The 12,985-nt window shown below is 42.4% G+C and overlaps 1 protein-coding gene across 3 annotated transcripts in view; it reads right to left on the bottom strand.

Moving 5' to 3' along the window:
- Nucleotides 1-1,554: 1,554 nt before the first annotated feature.
- Nucleotides 1,555-12,985, bottom strand: part of VPS45 (vacuolar protein sorting 45 homolog) — a 65,290-nt gene continuing 53,859 nt past the window's right edge. Inside the window, exon 15 of one of the 3 annotated variants that reach the window (XM_027056295.2) lies at nt 1,555-2,236. In XM_027056295.2, the coding sequence (XP_026912096.1) occupies nt 1,957-2,236 (280 nt within the window). In that variant the 3' untranslated portion in view covers nt 1,555-1,956. Of the gene's footprint in view, nt 2,237-8,550; nt 12,984-12,985 lie in introns of those variants that run through there. The other 2 variants (XM_015084856.3, XM_015084855.3) reach the window with 2 other exon arrangements.

Below are 12,985 nucleotides of genomic sequence, written 5' to 3'. Positions count from 1 at the left end.
TCTTAGACTTGGCATTGTCAGCTGGGTAGCAGAATGGGAGCGGGCAAATACTCAGGGCAATGGTCTAAGAAAAGTCTCCATTCTTACTCTTCTTATTCCAAAGAGTTATCTCGCCTCGAGGAAGGGAAGCACAGGTCTTCCTGCTTGGAGGGAGGGTTCTGTTTATTTGAAAAGACTGTGTAACTTGTAACATGCTGCATTTAAAATACTGTCTTCCCCAAATGTCATATGACTTCACTCATAGGAAGACTTTAAGACACAGAACAGATGAACACAAGGGAAGGGAAGCAAAAATAATATAAAAACAGGGAGGGGAACAAAACCTAAGACTCTTAAATATGGAGAACAAACAGAGGGTTACTGGAGGGATTGTGGGAGGGGGGATGGGCTAAATGGGTAAGGGGCACTAAGGAATCTACTCTTGAAATCACTGTTGCACTATATGCTAATTTGGATGTAAATTAAAAAAAATAAAAAATAAAAAATAAAATAAAATACTGTCTCCCCAAGTGAAGGCTATCTCCCTTTTTTAGGATTATAAAAATTGGAAAAGTAGAAAAAAGTACCTAAAGTGACCCACCAAAAAAAAAAAAAGAGAAGAGAAGTAAGACCTAGCTCTGAGCTATACTACAGCCAAAAGCCTTAGGGCTTCACATGACTGGAAGTTAAAGAAACAATGATGAAAAGGGGGGAGGAGGAATGGGAAAAGGGGGATGGATGGAATGACCTTTATTTTTCCTTTTATTTCTTGAGTTGCTGATTAGTGCAGTGGGAGGGTTGACAGGAATCCAAACTTTTTATGTAGTGATTTCGTAGCCCCAAGTTGGAGATAGGAATCAGTCTTACTGTCCTATTCGTAGTCAAATTTCATTTAGTGTTTACAATGTTCTAAGTGCTTTATATGTATTATCTCATCTAATCCTCATGATTCTATGAGGTAGTTTATCACTTTTACATATATATCATATATATTTATATTTATATTTATATATCATCCCCGAAGTCTGATAATTGTGACAGATTTGAGCCTAGGGTATCTGAGGCTAGAGAATATTTTCGGTTCCACATGAAAGAAAGGTTAAAAAACATATAAAGGGCCTACAGAGAGCCAGAGAGGGATTGTGCTGTGTTTTTGCTATGATCTGAGGATGCCGTAATCTGGCATTAGTGACATCAGCTTCCACTGTTTTCAAGAGAACTGAAATTGACACCAGAAGTTATGAATCTGCCTTGACATTAATTTTTGGAAGTTTATTTATTTAGAGAGAGAAACAGAGCATGCGTGCGGGGGAGGGGCAGAGAGAGAGGGGAGAGAGAATCCCAAGCAGGGTCCGCACTGTCAGCGCAAGAGCCCGATGTGGGGCTTGAACCCACAAACTGTGAGATCATGACCTGAGCCAAAGCCAAGAGCTGGATACTTAATCGCCTGAGCGTTGACATAGTTTAAATATCCTCTGGATAGAAGCGATGCCTTCTCTCTGTTTGGTGTAAAGCCAACTCATGCCTCATCTTGCGAATTCCCATAAACCCCATTAACCCCAAAGAAATAAAAACTTGTATCTTTCCACAAAATGGATTTTTATTGTAGTCATACATGGTTTCTCAGTGCCACAGAAAATTGCAGTGTAGGAACAATTTTTGGATGGCTTTCTACAGAAACATGATGAGTTTTCAAAAATGAGGTGTGCAGGAATGTGGTTAATGAAAAGTAAATGGGGTCAAGAGAGGGGAGGATGTGTAGCGTGTGCATCAAATAGTTTACTTTTTAAACCCCTCTGAGCTCTGATAACCCTTTACTCAAGTGAGATCCCAACAAAATTCATCAGAAACCAAAGTGATTGTGCTGTCAAATACAAGGAATATATCTGTTTATTTGATAAGGAAACCACGGGAAAGGTGGGTCAGGACCGGCACAGAGTTCTTCTCAACTTGTCCCTGGGATGTGGGTGTCTGTGCCTACAGTTCAGGAGTGAGCAGGCTACCTGGAGGTGGGTTATAAGGACAAGCGTGAAACCCAAGGCTCTCCTCCAACACCTGCGGCCAGTGGGGAAAGCCTGCAGGGAGGTTGAGGGCGAGCTGCGCCGGCCTCCTCGCCCTGCGCCTCCTCTCCCCGCGCCGGTTCAGGTTCACCGTCTGCTTGTGGACCTCGCTGTAACTTGAGAGCTCTCCTTGCTTCTGCTGTGCAGTCCGGAAGCCAGAACTTCCTCTAGGAAACTGACCGGTAGACTTGAGGTTACTCAAAGGGGGAAAAGGAAAAGCGTCTCCAAATTAGAAGATCTTGCCCGTGACTTGTGATTGGATGAAGGAGATCGTGAAGAGTACGCAAGGATTACTGTCCTGGTGTGCGGGGCACTCAGACATCCAGGCTAGGAGAGCCCTCCCTCGGTGCTCCTCCCCAGGGTTCTCATGGGGTTTTTTAGCACTAAATCTGCAAGATCTGGTAAGGCTAAAACTTCCCGTTTGAAATTTCTAGTTAGGAACCCAGGAGTTTTAGGGGCAAGGCTACTGTATTAACTGAGAACCACGTTCCATCGAGCACCTTTTATCTGTACTCTCGAAATGGCTTCAGAACTTGGACTGTGTCCCTTCAGTCTCCTCCTCAGCCAGTGTCCTCTGCAAAGTGGCACTAGAATTCATTTTCTAAAATACAGACGATATCCTATTGCATATTTTTGCCTCTTCCACTTGAAGACCTTTCTTTTGCTTACAGAATGACGCACAAGTTAAAACTTGAGGCCCTTCACATTGTGTCCTTGTGATAACTCATACTTGTATTTATTGTGTTCTGAGAACTGTTTTAAGCCATACGTGCATGTGTACGTATGTGTGAAATAGACGCTATTATCCTTATTTAAAAGATGACAAAATCAAGCTATGGAGAGGTGAAATGATTTTCCAAGGTCACCACAGCCAGTAAGTGGCTTAGCTGTGACTCAAACCCAGGCTCTGGAACCTGCGCCCTCGGGCCCCACATATACTGCCACTGGATTGTTCCCTTGCTTGTCTGACTCCACTTCCCACCCTGCGGCCCCGGGAGCGCCCCAACACTTGCTGTCCCCTAAACACCTCATGTGCGTTCCCACCTGTTTGCTCTTAGGTCCTGTGTCCAAAATGCTAGACAGCCCTTCTCTGTCTGACAAAATCCTTTATACATTTTTTTAATGTTTGTTTATTTTTGAGAGAGGGAAAGAGAGAGACAGAGCACTAGTGGGGGAGGGGCAGAGAGAGAGGGAGACACAGAATCCGAAGCAGGCTCCAGGCTCTGGGCTGTCAGCACAGAGCCTGATGCGGGGCTCAAACCCACGAACCATGAGATCATGACCTGAGCTGAAGTCGCACACTCAACTGACTGAGCTACCCAGGTGCCCCTGATGAAATCCTTTAAGGCTAAGGATTAAAAGCCACCTTTTCTGTGAAGCCTTCTCAAACTCCTCCATGCTGGACGGATCCCTCCCACGGCTCTAATCACTTTCTGGTGCTATTTTAGCTCTGTATGATTATTCCGTAGGTACTCCTCGGTTATTTCTGTCACACTAGACTGTGAGGTGCTTAGGGTGGGTCTGAGACTTCTTCGATCTCCAAGGTGGATCTCCAGTGCTCACTCAGCACAGATGCTGACTTCTAGCAGGGACCCAATAAAGGTATACAGAATAAGTGAATTAATCTGAATGGCTCCTGTTGGCAAAAGAGCCTTTGCTGTGATATAGGAGCTCTGGGGGCGGTATTTTTAAGTGCCACACTCACGCTCAGGAGACAGACCTGTAGCAGAGGGTTGGAGGGGTGATGGCCAGGTCCCTTATTATTACCAGTGTTTTGCAGTTTTAGACCTGGCAGATTTGGCACTTGGAGGATTTAAATGAAAACTCCTTTGCAAAAGAAAAAAAAAAAAAGATGAAGTAGAGGGAAAGGAGTAGAAGCTAAATTCATTTATTCCGCTACTGAAATATGGGCATGTCTGTCTGGACTGGTTTTCTGGCCAGTAGGACTGGAGACACGTGGAGGACAGAAAACAAGTGTCAGGAAACGAAGCAGCACTGCTTTCTTGAAAGACAGCACAAGAAGTCTTTGGTCAGTGATGGTTAAGAATGAAACAAACCTGCTGGGAAACCCTACGGGAATTCAGCGGTGACCTTTATTTGCTTCCCTTCAGACTCTGCTACCGGTGCAAAGAAAAGAAGTAACTTAACTGAAATTATACGTAATGATCCTCCTCTGTGTATCAATAAGACCCCACATTTTTGACTGCAAAGAGAAAATACTATTTATATTTGCCAAGTCTAATTTTATTTCCTAGGGCCATTGTGACTTTTAAAAAGTATCTATTTGAGGACTTTGATGAGTCACTGCGGAATGCTTAAAAAATTATGGGCGGTGAACATATTGGTATCTATACCCCAAATTTAGACTATGTTTATGAAAAACAACAAAAGAAGGATTTTTCTTTCCTAGCTTTGTTTTAAATCAATTTCGCTTACAAAGCAAACTAAAAAGTCCCCTTCTCCTGTGGTACTATAATCTAATTCAATTCAGCTCAGTTCAATTCAATTTAACAAGTGTTTTACTGAGCATCCGTTATGAGGTAGGTGTTGAGCTGGGTGTACAAAGGATCACTTGTTAGGGTTCTTTTTTTTTTTTTTTTCTTTTTTTATTTTTGAGACAGAGAGAGACAGAGCATGAACGGGGGAGGGTCAGAGAGAAAGGGAGACACAGAATCTGAAACAGGCTCCAGGCTCTGAGCGGTCAGCACAGAGCCTGACGCGGGGCTTGAACTCACGGACCGCGAGATCATGACCTGAGCCAAAGTCGGCTGCTTAACCGACTGAGCCACCCAGGCGCCCCGCTTGTTAGGATTCTTACCTTTAAGGGACTGTCCGAGACAGATACAGTCACAATTCAATGTGAGACAAGATATAAACAAAGAAGGTTCCAGAAGCTAACCCAGGAGGTTAATGCTACTGCTCGTCTTGGTTTGTGCTGTCATGATTCCCAACTCTATGGCAAGAAGCAAGGTGGGCAGTAAAAGGCCCCGATTTTAAAGTCAACCTCAAGAAAGGCTTGCATCGCACATTGAGAAAAGAGTTTCTTCACTTTCTAGTCTTTGGTAAGGAACTAAAGACTAACACTTATAGGATTTTAGATTTTCATTACTAAAGTAATTTCGTTGAACAACTGTGTTCTTAAAGCTATATAGCAAGACTGTCTATCACCTACATCTTCCTCTTTTTTCACTATATTCCACAGGTAGAAATTATATGGGATTTTTTTTTCTTTTTCTTTTGAGAGAGAGAGAGAGAGAGAGCATGAGTAGGGGAGAGGGGCAGCGGGGGAGAGAGAGAGAGAGAGAGAGAGAGAGAGAGAAAGAGAGACTCTTAAGCAAGCTTCCACTCTCAGCCTGGAACCTGATGCGGGGGTCGATCCCATGACCTGAGCTGAACTCAAGCTCAAATGACTGAGCCACCAGGGTGCCCCTATATGAGTTTCTTAATAATAAGAAAACCAAAGACACCAAAGGAAGCTAGAATCAAATGTGAAGGGGAATAATGAATGGAATTTATGGGAAGCAGGAACCTAGAAAAGGACTTTCTGGAAAATAATGAGAAAAAAACTTGAAATGTTTGCCTTAATGGAGTAATAATCTTCTAATTACAGCCAAACACTAGAGATGCTGGAATATAGGAGTGGGTCAGAGAGAAGGATGTGACGGAGCATTTAATAGCCCAGAACACTGAAAAGTCTTCTCATTTTCCACTGCTTACAGCGCTCAGAGCTGCTCTGATATCTTGTACCTCTTTGCTTTTGCACATTCTATTCCCTCTGCCTGGAGGACTGCCCATCTGTGTCATACTTTATCTGAACTATGCATCTTTTACAACTCAACTCTCATATTATCAATCCTCTAGGAATTCATTTGTCTACATGTCTTTTTTCCACTGAAGTCTATAAGCTTTTTGAGGACACAATACATGAACACATTCTTTTGGTAAAAGTTTTAAATGGTACACATAGAGCTGAGGTCTTCCTGGATTCATCTCTTCCCCATTACTCTTTCCAGAGGACAATTTGATTAGCAAATATTTGTTAAGTGCCTACTATGTGCCAGGCCCTGTTGTGGAAGCTGTGAATATAGCAATAACCAAAGTAAAAAAGTTCTCTCATGGAATTTACATTCCAATAAGGGAAGGGGAAGATAAAGGAAGTTAATAAGTAAAATACAATAATAATAACACAACAAAAATAATCATGGTGAACTCCTAACACTGTAGGTGAGGTTCTGTTCTGATGAGATAAAAACTATCCCACTTTACAAAGCAACTGAGGCACAGAGAAGCCTAGGTCCTACATCTTGAGAGTGACAGAGTTGGGATACAAACCTAGGCAATCTGGCTTCAGAGTTTATTCTTGTAAGCAGGATGCAGTGGTCTGGGGTATGTCAGATCAAGAAAGCGCGATGGGGAAAAATAAAGCAGGTTTGAAAGAGAGGTGGAGGTGGTGTTGGTGGTGTGAGATCTTAAATCCTGTGGTCAAGGAAGGCCTCACTGAGAAACTGATATTTGAGCCATGACCTGAATGAAGAAACAGAGAAGATTATCTGGGGAAAGAGCAAGTGCAAAGGAACCAAGGCCGCGTGTGCTGGGGAACAGAGAGGAGGCCAGTGTGGCTGGAAGTCTGGGTAGTGAGAGAGGAGACAGGAGATGGATGGGAGTAGAAGATGAGATCACGTGAGGCCTGGCAGCTTGCTGTAAGGATTTTGATTTTTACTTTGAGTAAGAAAGAAAACATCTGGAAGTTGTTTATTTATTTATTTTGAGGGGGTGCGGCGGGGGGGGGGGGAGAGATTCCTAAGGAGGCTCCATGCTGTCAGCACACAGCCCGATGTGGGGCTCGAACTCATGCATGGTGAGATGGTGACCTGAGCCAAAATCAAGAGTTGGATGCTTAACCAACTGAGTCACTCAGGCACCTCACATCTGGAGGTTTTTGTGCAGAGATGTGACATGCCCTGAATTACGAATTTTCACAGGGTCACTCTAGTGATACAGAGAAGGTGAGGCAGTTGTAACAATCCAGGTAGAAAATGATGGTGGCATGGACCAGGGCAGTAGTAGTAAGAGCGTGTCAGATTCTAGACACACTTGGAAGCAAAGGATTGTAAGATTTACTGATGAATCAGGATGCAGGTGTGAGAGAAAGAGGGGAGTTGAGGAAACACCCAGGTTTTTGGCCTAAGCATACTAGTAGAAGGATGGTATACAATTAACTGAGGTGGCAAGTCTGAGGGAGGATTAGGTTTAGAAAGATATATCAGAAGCGTGGTCTTGATCATGTTACATATGGATAATTAGACACTCAAACCGAAGTGTCAAGTAGACAGCTGAATATACAAATCTGGAGTTTGGGGAAGAAGTTCAGACTAGAAACAGTGGTTCTCAATGGGGAAGGGGGGGCAGAGAGGTGTCATTTTATCCCCAGGGGATATCTGGCAATGTTTGGAAACATTTTTGGTTGTCGTAACTGGTGCGCTCCGGCATCCAGAGGCTAGCGACGTTGCTGAACATCCCACTGTGCACAGGACAGTTCACTACGACAAAGAATTATCTGGTCCCCAACATTGATAGTGCTGAGGCAGAAACTTTGGACTTGACATACACATTTGGGAGTCTGTAGCAGAGAGACTTTAAAGCCATGAGCCTGGAGAAGACTGCCAAGGGAGTGGGTACAGAGGAGAAGACTAAGGACATCTAAGCACTAAGGAAGTCTAAGGACAGTGTTCTAGGGGTTCCAAAAATAGGAAAAATGAACAAAACTGACAGAGCAGGAATGGCCAGCGAGACAGGAAGACCGGGAGACTACAGTTTCTGGAAGCTAAGGGATAAAGGTGTTTCCAAGTGAAGGGACTATTAACTGTGTCAAATGATGTTGACAGGTCAAGTAAAATGAGCGCTAAAAGTTGACTCTGGGTTTAGCCATGTGGAGGTCCCTAGAGACCACAGTGGGAGCAATTCTGGAGAGTGATGGGGGTGAAAAACTGAGCAGAGTGAGGTTTAGAAGAATATGTGGGTTCAAGAGAATATGTCAGGAGAGGAATCAGGGACAGTGACTATAAAGAGTTCTTCAAGAATTGTGCTACAAAAGAGAACAGAGAAATGATACGGGACCTGGAAAGAGATAGGAGGCTACCGGAGGGTTTTTAAGGGTGGGGGAAAGTCAGTAAGTTTCTATGAATGATCCACTAGAGTGGGAAAAACTGATTGAGGAGAGAGGAGCCAGTTTGGAGTCATATCCTGGAGTAGGTGAGGGATAAGACCGGGTGCCTATGAGGGGGGCTGAGCTAGGCTAGGAACACTGGTCCCAGGGGACAGGACAGATGGAACTAGCGGGGGAGGGGCAGAGAGAGAGAGAGAGAGAGAGAGAGAGAGAATGAATGAATGAATCTGAAGCAGGCTCTGCGGCATGCCCAGTCAGTGTGAGCTTGACAATGCGGCACTCGATCCCACAACCTGAGCAGAAATCAAGAGTGTGACGCTCAACTGACTGAGCCACCCAGGCGCCCTGGAGGCAGTATTTTCTTTAAAAATTTTACTGTTTATTTATTTTTGAAAGAGACAGAGAGAGAGAGAGAGAGAGACAGAGACAGAGAGACAGAGAGAGAGCATGCAGGAAGAGGTGGAGAGAGAGGGAGACACAGAATCTGGAGCAGGCTCCAGGCTCCGAGCTGACAGCACAGAGCCCGACACGGGGCTCAAACTCACAAACCATGAGATCGTGACCTGAGCTGAAGTTGGACACTTAACCTGTTGAGCCACCCAGGCGCCCAATAAACTAAGTTTATTTTCTAAACTTAGTTGGCTATAGAATCCTTTTTTAGTGGAATACCTATCAATACTAAACAAATGCCAAACACATTTTCTATAGGACAGACCTTGGGAAACACTGAATTAAGACAAAATATTTCCTTGATTATAACCACTTCCACTGAGGAATTGACACTTTCTTACAAACAATGTAACTGCCTATTAAAAAACATAGCTTCTCCTTCCCAGTTCCCACCTTAGCACTAGACACCTGACTTATGGGGAAAAAGAACTAAAACCCTAAAAGCAAAGCAAAAGAAAACAAATAAACAGGAGCCCTTGGCTTTATTTTCTCACTGAGAAGAAAGAGGACAAAAGCCACCAGTGGGATTCTGCCTGTAGCCAGCATTGTGCGTATATCATTCACTGGAGGGCTGTGTGAGGAGAAAGGACTACCGTTGGAGTCCACAGGGCAGAAAACAGACTCCTCAGGGACACAACTGCCTGTAATATCAGTTATACAGGGGCCTGAAAGGAGGTTATCAACCGAAAACCAAAAGAGCTAGAGATACACTTTCTCACCACTGGGAACATTCAAAACCACATCAATTTCTCAAAGCAACCACAACTACAGGAGTAGAATGGTGACCACCACAAAAAAATACAAGAAGCAAAGCCCCAAATAACCTGCCTGCAGCAAGCATGGCTGTGGAAGGCTCTGTGCTGGCCTATTAATTACACAGGTGCTGACTCTGGGAGCCTCAAAGGGGACATTTTAAGTGAGCACAAATGGAACCTGAGCTACTAAACATTTTTGTCCTCACAGACCACAACACAAAGGTCATCTGGCAGCTGGGCTACTACCTTCATAGTAAATTTTATCACTGCCCTGGTGTATTCCTACTTGGGATAATAACAGAATTCTGCTCTTGAAGGGTTTCAAAACAAGTGATTGAAGTATGGGTGATGGCAGAGGTGGTTGATGATGAATATCCAGAGTTCCCCAAATAGAAGAGCAGTTAACAGTAGCAGCAGCAGCAAGTAACAGCTATTGACTGCTTCCCCCATGCCAGATTCTCCTGCAAGCATTTCATATATGTTCTATTATCCGTTCATCACCACAGTGATGTGAAAGAGCCATTATGGACCTCCATTTTACAGCTGAGACACTGAGGCACAAAAAGGTTAAATAATTTGCATAAAGTCATATAAGTGGACACATGGCAAAACTGGGATTTAAAAAGGTAGTCTTGGCACTGGAGTCCATGCTCTTAACTGCTAGGCAAAACTGCCTTTTTTTTTTTTTTTTTTTTAAGAGAGGGAGCATGCCTCAGCGGGGCAGAGGGGCAAAGGGAGAGACAGAATCTTAAGCAGGTTCCACGCTCAACGTGGAGCCCCACGCGGAGTCCAACTGGGATCATGACCTGAGCTGAAATCAAGAGTCTGAGTCACCCAGGAACCCCTGTACTGTCTTTTAAAAGATGAAAGGTACCAAACAGTGATGTGTAAATCACAGGTCCCATTCAACCAAGGCTCTAATGACAATCCCTGTGAAAGAACAGGTCTCTTGGTGGATACATCACTCAGCTGGGGAAGGTAACAGAGTTTTGGCAGAGGAAAGACAACTCAGGGCTGTGCTGACAATAATCAACTACTTGAGTATTTAATAATCTCAGTGACATCAAATTGATAACTTTTAAGAATCTGTAGAACATTTCAGTATTTTTTATCATAAAAAACAGAACTGTAGATCATAAGGGTGCCTGGGTGGCTCAGTCAGTTAAGCATCCGACTCTTGATCATGATCAAGGTCGTGATCTCACGGTTCTTGAGATCAAGCCCCACATCAAGATCTGCGCTGACAGCCTGGAGTCTGCCTGGGATTCTCTCTCTCCCTCTCTCTTTCTAAAAATGAATAAATAAACTTGAAAAAAAAGAAATGTAGGTAATATATGAAGTAAACAGGTCACTTTTGTGTCACTACACAGAGTTAGAAGTTTTGAACTTTTCCTTCTATTTTTAACTTTCTATTGTTTAACCCAACAAATCCCGAAACAAATATGCAAATACAGATTGGGTCTTACACACTACACAAAAAGGCATATCCTATAGACTTGTAAATGACGAGAACATTTTTCTAAAATGCAACATCCTGACTATAAGAAACAGAAACTATTCAAACAAGCTTATGTAAAAGAAAAAGGTGTATTAGATGGCGTGGGGCTGGGGGTAAGTTGAAGCAATGGGAGGGAGAAGGGGGTCAGTATCTCTCTCTGACTCTCTTGTCTCTATTTGTGTCTCTCTCATTTATTGGTTTCTCAACTTCACAACGTTTATCTGCTTCTTTCTTCTTTCTCTGATTTGAGTTGAAGTTTTTTTTTTTTTAACCAACCTCCATACAAATTGATGATTTTTGATAGTTTTTTTTTTTTTTTTTTTTTTTAAGCAGGCTCCTCATCCAACATGGGGCTTGAACTCCCAACCCTGAGATCGAGAGACTGAGCCAGCCAGGCATTCCAAGAATTGAAGATTTTTAAGTTTAGTTTTAAGAATCAAGTGCACCTAACCTCAGTGTTGCATGGACATGATGTGAAGGTTAAACTGGTAATAAAATCTTTGTGGCTGGAAAATTAGTAATTTAGCATCTTAAAAGTATTTGGGGTGCCTGGGTGGCTCAGTTGGTTGGTCATCCGTCTTCATCTCAGGTCGTGATCTCATGGCCTGTGAATTTGAGCCCCACGATGGGGTCTGTGCTGACAGCCCAGAGCCTGGAGCCTGCTTCAGATTCTGTGTCTCCCTCTCTCTCTGCCCCTGCCCCTCTCACACTCTGTCTCTCTCTCTCACTCTCAAAAATAAATCAGCACTAAAAAAATTTTTTTAAAAATATTTATGTTCTGTGACTCTTGATCTCAGGGTTGTGAATTCAAGCCCCATGGTGGGTGTACAGCTTACTAAAAAAAAAGTAAAAACAAACAAAAAGTTTATGCTCTTGGAGGCAGTAATTTCACCTTAACATTGCTAGCAGTGCATGAATCTAGGATCACACAAATTTGAACTTGATTTACAGGTTTGCACTTCCTTGTCGTATGACCTAAGGCAAATTATTTCATTTCTCCATGTTCTTGTTTCTTCATTTTAAAATTGAAATCACAACACTGCCTCTTGGATCACAAAGATTAAATGAGATAATATATGTAATGAAGTCACCAGACTGTCTGGCATCTAGTATATGCTCAATTATTATCCCAAGTGAACGACTGGACAAGTATATAAGGATACATATAAAATAATGTTTATTATAGCATTATTAATATGATTGAAAAATTATAAACAATTAATACTAAACAATTTTATCCACCACTGTAACACAACACTGTAGTCTTAAGATAGCTCCTGGAATACAGTAGGCACTCAATAAGTGCTGAATGAACAAAAAAGGGTTGGTTGAATAAGATGGGGCACAATCAGACAACAGAATGCTATTCAGTCACTCTAAAAATTAGATATGTTGGAATTTTCATTGAAAGTACATGTATAGTACAGTCCTTTTGTTTAAAAATATATGTGCGTACATTAATAGAAAAAGGTCCAAAAGGCTATACATACATCAAGATGTTGACATTTCCTATGGTGGGACTGTGGCAGTATGGATATTTTTATTATCTTATTTTTGCTTAGCTGTATTAAATTTTTTTCCTACGAGTATTATGCATTGATTTTGCAGTGAAAAGCTATTTTTAATTTTAAAAATATATGTTCCAAATGCACAAATAAATTGGAACCAAGAGACAGACCTAGATTTGAATCTTGGTTAAATCCAGTTTTTTCAAAAAGCATCTTATTACTCATTTATATGCTTATTTTTCCCATTGGACATCGAAATCCTTAAAAATATGGAACATGTCTCCATGTTTGTCTCTTTGTAGCGCCTTTCACAAAACCTTACACGTTATCAGTGCTCAATAAATGCTTGTCAGTGACAGGCAATACACCCCACCACAGCTCTTGCAATGGTGTTTAATAATGCGTTGGTCACAGCAGCAAAGTAACTCCCTCTAGAATCTCTACGGAGATGGTGATGGTTCCAACACTTTTAAAAAACTGATCCTGAAATGCCCATAAGTGAACAAGAGTGTCCTCTGGATTCCTCTTCCTTTGAAATGCAAATTCTGTTACAGGATCCTAATTTTTCT

The sequence above is a fragment of the Acinonyx jubatus genome, chromosome C1, assembly GCF_027475565.1.
Source record: "Acinonyx jubatus isolate Ajub_Pintada_27869175 chromosome C1, VMU_Ajub_asm_v1.0, whole genome shotgun sequence".
Classification (NCBI taxonomy): Eukaryota; Metazoa; Chordata; class Mammalia; order Carnivora; family Felidae; genus Acinonyx; species Acinonyx jubatus.
This window is presented reverse-complemented; position numbering and strand designations above follow the sequence as displayed.